Source organism: Pantherophis guttatus, chromosome 3 (assembly GCF_059756535.1).
Source record: "Pantherophis guttatus breed Tessera chromosome 3, ASM5975653v1, whole genome shotgun sequence".
Lineage (NCBI taxonomy): Eukaryota > Metazoa > Chordata > Lepidosauria > Squamata > Colubridae > Pantherophis > Pantherophis guttatus.
This window is the reverse complement of record NC_142065.1, coordinates 116065689-116080231: the sequence shown is the minus strand read 5'-3', so window position 1 is coordinate 116080231 and position 14543 is coordinate 116065689. Positions and strand designations below refer to the sequence as shown.

General features: G+C 40.1%; 1 protein-coding gene across 1 annotated transcript; it reads left to right on the top strand.

The window, feature by feature from the left end:
* Positions 1-2032: 2032 nt before the first annotated feature.
* On the top strand, positions 2033-6992 carry LOC148114785 (uncharacterized). The gene has a single exon (XM_087891203.1). The coding sequence runs from the start codon at positions 5173-5175 to the stop codon at positions 6619-6621; it is 1449 nt and encodes a 482-aa protein (XP_087747329.1). The 5' UTR covers positions 2033-5172; the 3' UTR covers positions 6622-6992.
* The last annotated feature ends 7551 nt before the right edge of the window (positions 6993-14543 follow it).

Sequence of the window (14543 nt, the reverse complement as noted above, 5' to 3'; positions counted from 1 at the left end):
TAAATGGAGGGTTGGAAATTGCTGTCTGTCAATGTCAATGGTTTAAACAATGGAGGGAAGCGGAAGCAAATATTCTCAAAACTAATTAAATCTAATTCGGAAATAATATGTCTCCAAGAAGTCCATATAAGGAGAGAGGAGAGGAAATATTTGGAGTTTGGGAAATTTGGCAAAACCTTTACCTCTCTAGCAGAGAGAAAAAAAAGGGGAGTAGCGTTATATGTAAAGAAAGGAATTATTGCTGAACTTAAATATTCGGATGATAAAGGGAGGATATTGGCAATTGAAATCAAGAGGGGCAGTATTCCAATTTTAGTAGTAGCTATTTACGCTCCAAATAGGAATTTAGGAGAATTTTATAGGAAATTATGCCACAAAATAGGTGAATTGGGTCATAGAAACATTTGCATTATTGGTGATTTCAACGGGGTAGTAAACCCAGAAATGGATTATAAGAGTGGGATAGCGAAAAAGAACAAAAGGGAAAGACTCCCCAAAACTTTCTTTGATTTAGTCGATGAGCACAACTTAGTAGATCTCTGGCGAGTATTACATCTGAATGATAAGCAATTTACCTACTATTCAAGCCCTCAGAAGTCCTGTTCAAGGATTGACATGGTATGGGTCAGTAGAAGTTTGGGATTAGAAATCAATTCGGTTGAAATCGCCCCAAATGTGTGGGCTGATCACAACCCATTAGAGATAAAGTGGAAGAGCCCAAACAGGGTTAAACGAAGGAGATGGAGATTAAACACCCATATTCTTAGAGATGTAGGGTTTACTAAAAAGCTCCAGAGAGACTTACAATTGTTTTTTGAGGAGAATGAGAATCAGGAAACGCCCTCAACATGCGTCTAGGATACAATGAAGGCTTATTTGAGGGGATTAGTAATATCATATAATATATATAACAACAAAGAAAAAAGAAAGGCTCAGAAGGATCTGTTAATCCAGCTGGAGGCAGCAGAGAAGAGACTACAACGAGATCCCAGTGATACTGAAAAGAAAGAACAATGGATGACAATAAGACATAAATTAAACTTATTAGAACAGGAAGAATTGGCAAAAAAAATCAAACAATCTAAACAATATTATTTTGATAATGCAAACAAGCCAGGGAGATGGTTATCGTATAAATTAAAGAAAGAGAAGGAGAAGGGGATTATAGATTGCTTGGAGAATCGGGAAGGCAAAATATTAGAGGAAGAGGACGAGAAACTCAAGTTCGTCAGACAATATTACGAGACATTATACAGAGAGGAGGAAACCTCAATTGATACGATTAATCAATATCTCGCCAAAGGGGAACTGCCACAGATAAAGGAGGAGGAAAGGGAAATGTTAAATAGAGAAATTACAATAGAGGAATTGAAGGGGGCAATATCTAAATTAAAGAGCAATAAAACCCCTGGTCCTGATGGCCTCCCAGGAGAATTGTATAAAAATCAGGACCTGGAAGAAATACTTGTACCGAAACTTCTGGCAATATGCAACGAGGCCCTGAGAGGCTCCAGGATTCCAGAATCATGGAAGGAGGCATCCATCACATTGGTAGAAAAAGAAGGTACTGACCCCAAACAAAAAATTACAGGCCGATTTCCTTACTCAACACTGACTATAAAATATTTATGGGAATATTAGCAGGTAGGATGAAGATAATACTAAATAATTGGATTCACCCTGACCAAAACGGGTTCCTTCCTGGTAGATAGATCAGAACTAATATGAGAGTGGTTATGGATGTGTTGGAATATTATGAAATACACTCTGAGAAACAGTTGGCCTTGGTCTTTCTCGACGCCCAGAAGGCGTTCGACAATCTAAATTAAGAGCCTTGGTAGTACAGTGGTCTAAGGCACCCTGTTATTAAGCTGGTTATTAAGACCAGCTGCCTGCAATTACTGCAGGTTCGAATCTCGCCAAGGCTCAAGGTTGACTCAGCCTTCCATCCTTTCTAAGGTAGGTAAATTGAGGACCCAGTTGTGGGGGCAATAAGCTGACTTTGTATAAAATATACAAAAGGATGAATGTAGGGTTATTACAATGTTCATCTGTATGGTTTTTGGAACTGCAGTTACACGAAATTGCAAACATCAGCAATTCTCATCTTTGAGCAGTGTTTCTAGCATGTACAAGGACACAGGGTGAAACAATGTATAACCTGTAACATTTGCCGCTTTCAGTGTATCTTGTGTAACTATCATTGTGTGTGAATACATGCATTTTCTCATGAAAACCAATGATGTATTTACTAACCAATTATTGTGCCTTGGAGATTTGTTAACCAATAATAAAGTAACACGCATAGTAGGTGAGAACTGAGAAACTTAGAAACTATATAAACTATGTCTGATGCTCAATAAAGTTGCTGTTGATTCTACTCTCAACTCTGCTATCTGTGGATGTTTTCCTTTCATACATCACACACATCTTCAGCCTCCGGGAAACGAATGCTACATTTGGCGCCCGGAACAGGGACCCATATTTCGTCCGGCAAGGACAAGCGCGCTGTTTCGATCTTATCTCTTATAAGATTTTTGTAAGTATGGGCTCTTCGATTTCTCAAGAACAAAGGAAGCATGTAGATGATTTACTTTATCTTCTTAAAAAGTCTGAACTTTCTGTTTCACAGAAGGCTCTTTATCGGCTGGTACGAGAAATTGCCTTAACTTGTTCTTTCTATCCTGATAGGGGTTCTTTGAAATTGTCAGATTGGGATAAGGTTGGCAAGGTTTTGCATTCTAATACAAGCTTAAAGGTAGATATTTTGCATGCTTGGCATCTATGTAGACATGCTATAGTAATGTTTGGTAGGAAGGAAGAGGAGTTTTCTTCTCCTTTAACACCTCCTTCTGAAGTTTTGATTTCTGATTCTAAAATACCTCCTTCTGACACTCTGCCTGAAAAGGAAGCTTTGACTTCTGACTCTAAAGAAGCTTTGTCTTCTGATTCTAAAGCTGAAGTTTCTAAATCTGAAGTATTTCCTTCTGCTTCTTCTGATAAAGCTGAAGTTTCTATAACTTCTGATTCTAAAGCTGAAGTTTCTAAATCTAAAGTATTTTCTTCTGCTCCTTCTAATATAGTAATACCTTCTGCTCCTTCTGACACTGAAATATCTTCTGCTCCTGCTGACACTAAAATACCTTCTGCTACTACTGATCTTGAAAAGATTTTGAAGCCTCTTTCTGAGATTTTAAAACCTCTTTGTGAGATTTTGAGACCTCCTTCTGAGATTCTAAAACCTCCTTCTGATTCTTCTGTTTCTTCTGCTATTGAACAAAAGAATTTAAAATCTTCTTCTATTTCTTCTGACATTGAACAGAAACTTTCTAACATTGAATTGAAACTTCCTCCTTTTAATAATGTTCTAAAGTCTCCTTTTCAAAAGATGGTTGAAAGTTGTAAGGCAGATGTTGCTATTTCTGGGGAAGAGTTAGCTGAATTGTTGTCAGTATGTCCAGTGCAATATCAACCAGGACCACAAGATGGACAACAGATTGCAGAATGGGAAGGTTTGCCATTTCAAATTTTGCGAGAATTGAAGAAGGCTATTTCTGCTTATGGAATTACGTAAATCTTCTCCTTCTTCCTCCTCCCTCTCTTGTGCCTCCTCAGCCACAACAGGTAGCGCTGGGATCGATCTAATTACTCAAGAAGACTTGGATTTTAAATTTCCTTTAGAAGTTAAACTTGTTTCTTCTCAATACACTGGTCCTCTCCCTTCTGGATTAGTTGGTATTATTTTACCTCGCTCTTCTGCTCATAAAATAGGATGTTTTGTAGTTCCAGGAGTTATTGATTCTGATTACACTGGAGTTATTCTTATGCAAATTTGGGTTAATATTCCACAATTTCTTCCTAAAGGATCTTCTGTTGCACAACTTCTTTTTCTTCCTTACATTTTTACATCCTTACATCCTTAAAATTTTTCATTTTCTTCTATTTTTACTCGTTCTCCACTTCCTGAAGCTTTAACAGTGTTCACAGATGGATCACCTACTCGTGGTGTTGTGGTTTGGACGGATGGTCAACAATGGTTTTCTAAATTTACTTCTACTCAGACATCTGCCCAACGTTCTGAGTTGGCAGCTGTTATTTTGGCTTTGAGATTGTTTTCTGATCAGCCTATTAACTTAATTGTTGATACAAAATATGTCTTTCTTGCAATGCAATCTCTTCCTTATGCATATTGTTCTGTTTCTCTTGATGTTAATCTTTTGTCTTTATTTTTATCTTTAAAACATATTTTGGAAGAACGTGTCTTTCCTTTATATGTTGAGCACATTAGGAGCCATACTCCTTTTCAAAATTCTTTGACTGAAGGAAACAGACAAGCTGATGAAACTCTAAAAGATGTCACAATTCTTTTTTCTGATCCTGTTGCTAGTCATTCATATTTTCATCAAAATGCTAAATCTTTGGCTAAACAATTTTCTGTTCCCATCTCCCAGGCTCGTGATATTGTTCGGGGATGTACTTCTTGTCAACAATTTGCAGTTCCTTTTCCTATGGGAGTAAATCCTCGAGGAACAAAAGCCAACCAAATTTGGCAAATGGATGTCACACAATTTGCTACTTTTAAACCATACACATATTTACATGCAACAATTGACACATATTCTCATTTTTTATGGGTTACTGCTTCTAGACATGAACGCACTTCTGATGCAGTGTCTCATTGTCTTTCTGCTTTTTCTGTCATGGGAAGACCAAGTCAATTGAAAACTGACAATGGTCCAGCATATACTAGTAAAGAATTTACTTCTTTCTGTCAACAATGGAACATTCAATTGATACATGGGATTCCTTACAATTCCCAAGGGCAAGCTATCATTGAGCGAGCTCATCGTACATTCAAAGCTACATTGACTAAATTAATAAAAACTGAATCTGGTCCATTCCATTTGCGAAAGATTCAAAATTTGATCTCTATTGCTTTGTATGCATGGAATTACTTAACATTTTTAGATTCCTTTTCAGAAATTCCAGTCAATTTACATTTTCATATTCAGGATCCTGTTTCACGACCTTTGGTACTTTATCGTCAACTTCCTGATCCGGCCTGGCGTGGACCTACAAAACTTATAACCTGGGGTCGTGGTTACGCTGCAATTGAAGATCTGCAAACGAAAAAAGCTGTGTGGATTCCAGGCCGATGTGTTCGTCCTTATCATGGAAAAACAAATGAAAACTCTCAAGTCACAACATCCTCCACTCTTGATTTGGGACCAATTTGAAGTTCAACAACGATTCAACAAGTCCTTTCTTATGTGCTGTTTTTTCTTTTGTTTTCTATCTCTATTCTCTCCTAATTCTGAAGCAATTATTGATTTTCCCCTTAGTCCTAATCTTTGGATTCGTCATGCTCAATATATGTTTTTGATTCATGGTAATAATGTAACTTTATATTATGAACCTCCTATGGCTTTTGGTCAAGTTGCCTTTATTCCTAATTTAATTAAGTCTTCTGCTTTCATTGTTTCGCAACTTCAGCATATTTCTTCTTCTTGGTTATTTTCTACTCCTCCATATGAATTGAATTTAGTTAAATGGAAGTATCTTCGTATTAATCAATTTACTAGAGGTTTATGTTTTTGTTGCTATGCTCGTCATAATTGGTTTAATAAATGGTCTGATTATTCAAAAGCTAAACGTATTTTAGATAAAGTAGGGAATTATAGTTATTGTACTCAGAAATATTGGTTATGGGGTAATATTAATGGAACATCACAAGGTCATAATATTATACCTGATATGTATCCAAATGATTTTCCTATTTTTCAAGTCACTGATGTCTCTGATATGGGATCAAGTGGATCAATCTGTGCTGGATGGCAATTAAAAGATCCTGCTATGTGGTTTTTCTTTGATAAATATGCAACAAATGTACACCCTCAAAACTATCAATGTGCTGCAATTGGATATTTGTCTTTACCTGTACAAATAGGTGTTTCTGATAGATTGTTAACTCGAAGGAGACGTGCAGTTATGGGATCAACATGTTCTGATGAAGTTATTATTGATACCCAACTTTCTTCGTTGCCTACTTTTGGACGTGCTTTAGCTGGAGCCATAACTGGAACTATTACTTTGGGTTCATATCCAGGAATAATAGCTCAAGAAAATAGACATTCTATTCTGGGATTAACATGTCGATTGGAGAAATCTATTAACGCTACTGCTGCCATTGTTCGAGATTTGCAAAATGAAATTGAAGAACTAAATCAAGATTTGATTCAACAACGTTTTGCCATAGACTATTTGTTAGCTCGTCAAGGTGGATTTTGTACCTTGGTTGGTCAATGTGCTTGTGCTGTGCATTTTCATTCACTTAATAAAACTATTGAAGATGAATTAGCTAATTTACAAGCTGATATAAAGAATAATGTACATGTGGAATTTTCTCCTTTTGCTTGGTTAACTGATTGGTTACCTGATCTTGCTTGGTTGAAACAATTGTTTTTCTATGGTGTAATTGTACTTGCATTACTTATACTTTTTTGTTGTTGTCTGCAATGTATTCCTACATTTTTTGCAATGTTTCGTAAGTCACCTCAACCTACTTTAAATGTGATTCAATTGCGTACTCTTGATAAATTTCGTTTTCCTTCATTGAAATAAAAAGCGAGGAAATGTAGGGTTATTACAATGTTCATCTGTATGGTTTTTGGAACTGCAGTTACACGAAATTGCAAACATCAGCAATTCTCATCTTTGAGCAGTGTTTCTAGCATGTACAAGGACATAGGGTGAAACAATGTATAACCTGTAACATTTGCCGCTTTCAGTGTATCTTGTGTAACTATCATTGTGTGTGAATACATGCATTTTCTCATGAAAACCAATGATGTAATTACTAACCAATTATTGTGCCTTGGAGATTTGTTAACCAATAATAAAGTAACACGCATAGTAGGTGAGAACTGAGAAACTTAGAAACTATATAAACTATGTCTGATGCTCAATAAAGTTGCTGTTGATTCTACTCTCAACTCTGCTATCTGTGGATGTTTTCCTTTCATACATCACACACATCTTCAGCCTCCGGGAAACGAATGCTACAGATGAAGGCTATTGCTGAGCACATTGTAAGCCGCCCTGAGTCTCCGGAGAAGGGCGGCATATAAATCAAATTTTTTAAAAACTAATAATAAATTGGGGATTTATGATCCAGCAGATTAAAAGAATGAATTTTGGGGAATGCTTCGAGAATGCGATAAAAGCAATTTATGATAAGCAGAGTGCAAATATTATACTGAATGGAGACATGACCAAAACTTTTCAGATTGGTAAAGGGGTAAGGCAAGGCTGTCCACTCTCTCCACTCTTATTTATATTAGCTCTGGAGATACTGTTAAGGAATATTAGGCAAAATAACGAAATACGCGGACTGGTAATTAGGAATGAAACCTTCAAAATTCAAGTGTTCGCTGACGATGTAGCGTTGATCATGGAGGACCCGTTAACGACTGGGCCAAAGGTTTTGAAAGAGATAGACGAGTACGGGAAGTTATCTGGATTCAAATTAAATATGACAAAAACTAAAATGTTAACAAAAAATATCCTGAAAAGAGAACAGGAAATATTAACAGGAAATTTGGGCATCCAAATAGTTAAAAGGATAAAATATTTAGGGATATGGATTACCACTAGAAGTTCGACTTTGAAGGAGGATAATTATACGCCATTACTGACAAAAATCAAGCATGATTTGGATCGTTGGGGGAAGTTACAAATATCGTTTCTAGGTAGGATAGCCACCATTAAGATGAGTATTCTCCCCAAATTAATATATTTGTTTCAAACCACTCCAGTTAGCATTGACAAAAAATTCTTTTCGGATCTAAACATGATAGTAAGGAAATTCATTTGGGGAGGGAAAAAAACGAGAATTGCGTTATGTTCTTTGCAGGAAAAAAGAAGTAAAGGTGGATTTGGGCTCCCAGTCTGGGAGATATACCATAGAGCTGCCAATTTAGTATGGCTACGAGAGTGGGCCACATTAAGAAACAAAAGAATCCTACAATTGGAAGGGCATGATCTGCTAAGAGGTTGGCATGCCTATCTTTGGGATAAAGGAAAGGGGGCAGGGATATGTTTCCACCGACACAAAATTAGAGATACATTAATGAAGACATGGAAAGAAATTAGGCATAAACATTACTTTAAAATCCCAAAATGGATCTCTACAATGGAGGCTATGATCTACCCAAACACAATAAGCAGAGAGAAAATGTTTACATACCAAGACATTTTAGACAACAGCGGCAACCTCAAATCTAATGAGACATTGAAAGAGCAAGGGATCCATATAGATTGGTGGCCCTCTTTACAGATAAAGTCCCGATATAGGAAAGATAAACAGGAAGAGGGAATAGAAGCGGGAACAAACAGCTTTGATAAGATATGGCTTGGCAATGATAATAAATTATTAGCTAAATTATACTCCTACCTGCTCGATTATGATAGAGAAGGAGAAATACCTAAAGACCAAATGATCGCTTGGGGAAAAAATATTGACTCAAAGATAAATTTAGATGATTGGGAAGAAATATGGAACAGCAATCTTAAATTGACAAGAGCAATAAGCTATAAGGAAAATCAGTACAAAATGCTGTATAGATGGCATTTAGCACCATCTAGAATTGCAAAGATCTATCCGAATGCAAGTCCCAAGTGCTGGAAATGTGGCCACCACCAAGGTACCTTCTACCATATGTGGTGGACGTGTCCGGAAGCGAGGAAATTCTGGAAAAAAATACAAAAATGAGTCCAAGAAATATTAAATGAGGATATTAACTTTCTACCTGAAATCTATCTCCTGGGAGTGCTAAAACGGAAATTTGTTAAGGAAAAGAAATATCTGATTATCCATATTGTTACAGCTGCTAGACTCTCCTATGCCAGTTGCTGGAAAGAGAAAGGATGTCCGACTGAGGAACAGATAGTCAATAAAGTATTGGACTGTGCAGAAATGTGCAGATTAACGTATGTCTTAAATGGAAAGGAAGACTCAGAATTCTATACGATCTGGGATCTGTGGTATAGGTGGTTGAAAAATAAATGCAAAAGTTAACTCTCATTAGGACAATGTACAATTATTAATTAATCTATATATTATTGTTGTATTATGTGTTCAGTTTTACAAAATTTACATATAAATTGTATAATACCTAGATAATTGATTAGGTTCCATTTATGTAAATATACAAGATGACTACACGTTGCCGAACTGTAGAGTTTGAAATGTAATATATTCTTTATTCAATAAAATTTAATTTAAAAAAAAAACTCCTTCAGCTGCTGATAGGAAAGGTGGAGGGGGTGGCCTGGAGCTCCAAAGTCACTCACCCCTCCACAAGCAGCATAAAGCAGCTCTGGCTGCAACCGCAGCTGGAACCTGCACTCTTCCGCTCCCACTATTAATTAATTAAGAAAGCACACAAGAAAACAATAAAACCTAAAACCTCTCTACACCTAGTTAACTAACTGCCAGAGCAGTTTGAAATAGGTCCCCACAAGAAGACTGAGCGAAAACAACTGAGGATCTAGGAGACAAAGGAGGCGTGACCTATGCAAATTTTAAAGAGACATTTCGCTCAGTCCCTGACAAGCAGGAGAGGAAAATCCCAGACATGAATTGAGTAAGCAGCACAGCGGAAAACAGACCTGGTAAAATTTGGATTCCAAAGAGAGCCATATGAATTAGATAAAATTTTACAAGGGACAGAGGATAAATTAATAACCAAAATTTATAATTATTTACTAAGATACAAATTAGAGGAAGAAGTGGTCAAAGAAAATATGATAATTTGGGTGAAAAATTTCGGATATAATATTGAACTGGAAAAATGGGAAAAACTATGGAACGTAAATTATAAGTTAACAATGTCTGTACCCTACAAAGAGTACATATACAAAATGTTCTATAGGTGGCACCTCCCCCTGCTTGTTTAGCAAGAATGTTTCTGAATACCTCCCCAACGTGCTGGAAATGCAAATTGCAGAAAGGAACCTACTACCACATGTGGTGGTCTTGTCAGAAAGCAGAACAGTTTTGGCAGGCAATCAGGATACAAATAGAGGAAATCACACATCAGAACCAGAAACCTTCCTGTTAGGAATAACCACAGGACATTATGAAAAAGAAATAAAATACTTAATTATTCATATACTAACGGCAGCACGGATAGTTTTTGCTCAGAGCTGGAAGCATGTGCAGAAATGGACAAACTTACAAAAGAAATACAGGAAAAGGAAGAAACGGATTACTATTTAGTATGGCAGAAATGGTATAATTGGCTGGAGAAAAAGAAAGGGTTAATTTCACTATTGGGAAAGGTCCTAGAAATTTCGGACCTAGCTTTTTACTAGTCAATTTTAATCTAATGTATTTGGTTGACAGGTAGACTCCCACTCTGAAGGGGACTGGAGAGATCTGTGTTTCTCAGCTTGTTTTTTGTAAGCCACCGCAGCATCTGTTAGCGCCTTTCTGATGTTCTCCCAGCCTTTCATTAATGATCCCATCCATTCGGTTAAAGTCATGGAAGAAGGCTGTTCTCTTGGCAGTTCAGGCATGTGGATGAAGTCTATGCCACTGGTAACTTGGAACAGGGTCAGTCTAGTGCTGCTATGCACTGCGTTGTTGTAAGCCACTTCCGTGAATGGCAGCAGAGCTACCCAATTCTCCTGCTTGTAATTCACATAACATCTTATGTATTTTTCCACCATGGCATTTGTACATTCCACAGCTCCATTTGTACTTGGATGAAAAGCTGAACTAAGTCCTTGAGTCAATCCAACAGACCTCAGGAACTCCCTCCAAAATTTAGCAGTGAATTGGACTTCTCTGTCTGAGATCACCCAGCATGGTATTCCATGTAGCCGATAGATCTGTTTGACAAACATCTTTGCCAGTTTCTTGGCTGAGGGTAGTCCCGAGCAGGCAGTGATGTGGGCTTGTTTAGAAAACAAGTTAATCACAGTTCAGATTACTGTGTTCCCGCTGCTGTCTGGGCGTTCTACTACCATGTTTTCCAGAAAATAAAACCCTGTCTTATATTTTTTTGAACCCTGAAATAAGCGCTTGGCCTTATTGCCATGAGCTCAAAAGCCCAATTGGGCTTATTAACAGGGGATGTCTTATTTTGGGGGGAAAAGGGTATAAAGTCCATAGCGATCTCTTCCCAGGGTCGGCTGGGTTCAGCCACTAGTTGGAGCAGCCCAGGAGGTTTTCCTGATCTCATCTTCATAGTGGCACAAGTAGCACAGCTCTTTACATAGTCTTCCACATCGGCTTTCATTTTCGGCCACTAGAATTAACTCCAAGTCAAGTGAAGGATTTTTAGGAAACTGAAGTGACCGCCTAGCTGTGAATTGTGGCTGCACTGTAAGATTTGTAGTTTGAGGCTGGCGGGGACATAGAGTTTGGACCCTTTCCAAGCTAAACCTTCTCTCATGGTTAGGACTTCTCAGTTTTCATTGAGCCATTGATCGATTGGCAGTGCTGCTTTTAGCTCTGCTGTCAATTTTCCATCCAAAGGGTTGGCTCGTCACCTGGTCTGTCCCCTGGTAGTGACTTGTGCTGCGTGTTGGGGGGGGTGATGGTGTGGATGACTTCTTCCTGCCGGCTGTCAAATTGAGGTTTCCTCGATAGAGCATTGGCCAGCAGGTTTTTTCTTCCCTGGATGTATTTTAGTTCAAAATTAAATCGCCAGAAGTACTGAGCCCAGCGAACTTGCTTGGGGGAGAGCTTTTGGGGTGACTTTAAGACTTCAAGGTTTTTGTGATCAGTCTAGACCTTGAAGGGCCCCTGGGCCCCTTCTAAGAAGTGCCTCCATGAGAGGAGCATCCAGTGGTACGCATAGGCTTCCTTGTCCCATATCCCCCATCGCCACTCTGTGTCAGTCAATTTCTTGGACACGCATGTGCAGGGCAGTAGCTGGCTCTGAGAGTCTTTCTGGAGGATCATGGCTGTGATGGCCATGTCGCTGGCATCTGCTTGGACAATAAATTGCCTCTCGGGGTTTGGGTGCTGAAGAATCGGCTCCTATGCGAAGAGCCGCTTCAATTTCTCGAAGTCTTTTTGGCAGTCCAGTGTCCAGGCCAGCAGTTGTGTGGGGTGCGGTTTTGCTTGAGGGGGTCCTGTTTTCAGTAACTCAGTTAGGAATAGGGCCACCTCTGCGAACCTGGGGATGAATTGCCTGTAGACGTTTGCAAACCCCAGGAAGCTCTGGAGTTGTTTGCATGTGCAAGGGGGCTGCCAGTCTAGCACTGCTTTTACTTTCCCTGGGTCCATCTTCACTCCCTCGCTTGACACTCGATAGCCCAGGTACTCTAGGGAGGTTTTATGGAATTCACATTTTGACAGTTTTGCATAGAGCTTTGGAGCTAGGAGTTTTTTCAGCACTTGCGCACCAGCTGTCAGCCTCCGCCTCTATATTGCTTGCTTGCTTTGGCTGCCATTGTAACGGGGGGAGGGGGGAGCTGTCTGGGTATTTGGGAGGGGGGAAGCGAGCTGGTGGAGATGTCCTGTAACAGGGAGTGAATTGGAGAAAGTTTTTCTCAGCGCTTTCTCTGCAGCTGGAAGGTGTGCTGATAACATGTCAAGGTCAACCATCCTGGCATACCAGAAGGATTGAGCCATCTGAAGCTGTACCTCACATGAACCTTGGGGGAATGTGGATTGGATAATCCTGACTGGACCCTTGGGGGGAGGGTTTTGGGGATGCTTTCTATATGTGATTTTTGTGCCTATTGCTTCAGACCTTGCTTTTCTTTGGTTGCATTCAGTTCATACTCAGTAAAAGTACCTTTCTCTATGAAAATGGAGTCGGGGTTTTTCTTTCTTGAGTTGTGAAAGGAGGCATATCTGACATTAAGCAAGGTCTCCCTTAACAGCCATCCCAGATAAAACTACCGGGGGCTGAGCAAAGAATGTCTGACCAAGGCAGCGACCAGGAGGACATGGGAGCTGCTGGATCCACTACCTCCCAGTCATGCCACAGCTGGGAAGCTTCGGAGTGGATGGCTGATTTACAGCTTGAGGAAAAGCCGGTGAGAGCCAAATGGTCGCTGGGTGTGGGGAAGATGCCAGAGCCGGAAGAGATTCCCCCTGGAGTAACAACTACCAGACGCCAACATGGAGAGGCTGCCTGGCAGGAAGAGCAGAAAGAAGACCTCCTGCTGACCCAGGCTTTACAACTACTGAGAGAGGCTTGTGAGAGTCAAAAAGCCCGTGACAGGTATGGATTGCCTGCCCATGAATTGCCTGCTGGGAGGGGAGACTGATCGCCCCGGGGGTGAAATTGAGGCTTCGGCTTGCTTAGAAGAGAGACCCAAAGCCTGGGAAGAGGCAGCTCAGGCATCTGGAACTCAAGCAGCGGCTGCAATCCAGGGCCCCCCTGCTGGGCAGGTATTGCCATGGAGGCCCAAATCCCCTTGCTATCAGTAAAATATGGGGTAGATCCGAAGGGATTGGGATTTTTTCCTAACCCAAGTGTGGAACCACATGCAAGAATGGGGGGAGGATTTCATCTCAGATGTCGCATGCCTGGGGTACATTACCATGGCCCTGGAGTTGGTGGTAGCCGCAACAGAACACCTTGTGGGGGAGGAAAAGATCCCAAAAAAGTACTGGGACCTCCGGGAGGCATTTAGTGAGAAGGCGTCAGATGTGCTGCCCCCACAACGGCCTACAGACTGTAGTATAGAAATCCTCCCGGGGTGAAACTCCCTAAACCAAAAATCTACCTCATGACCCCCCAGGAGCTGGGGGAGCTGGGGGAGTGATGAGACTTTATCAATAAAAACCTAAAACACGGCTTCATCCAACCAGCTAGGCCGCGAGTAGCCGCCCCAGTGCTATTCCAGGAGAAGAAGGATGGGTCTCTTTGCCTTTGTGTTGACTATAAGAACCTCAATGCCATTTGTGTGGAAAATGTTTACCCACTGCCCCTCATGAAAGACATGCTAGCCCACCTGGCCAAGGAGAAGATTTTTACTAAACTGGATTTACGGGAGGCTTATTACCGAGTTTGGATTAAGGAAGGTGACAAATGGAAAACTGCTTTCAATTGCCCGCTGGGTTGTTTCCAGTTTAGGGTGCTCCCTTTCGGATTACAAGAGGCCCCAGCAGTATTCATGCAACTGATCAATGTGGTACTGCATAAGCACCTCAACAAGGGGATTCTGGTCTACCTGGATGACATTCTTATTTACACTGAGACCATGGACGACCACGTTAAACTGGTGAGGGCTGTCCTGAAAAAACTTAGAACTGCTGAGCTGTATGTTAAGTTGTCAAAATGTAAATTCCACCAGACTAAAATTGACTATTTGGGATACTGCATCTCGCCTGAGGGGATAGAAATGGACCCGGAGAAAGTCCGGGCAGTCCTGGAATGGGCGCTTCCATGTACCCTCAAGCAACTACAAAGCTTCCTGGGCTTTGCTAACTTCTATCGACAGTTCATCCCCTCATTCATGAAGATTGCCTTACCGATTACAAACCTCCTGAAAACAAAGGGAGAGGCGAAGCCAAA

Bases quoted from the DNA above. Each gene is read 5' to 3' on its own strand.
- LOC148114785 (XM_087891203.1), top strand. From the start codon at position 5,173: ATGGAAAAACAAATGAAAACTCTCAAGTCACAACATCCTCCACTCTTG.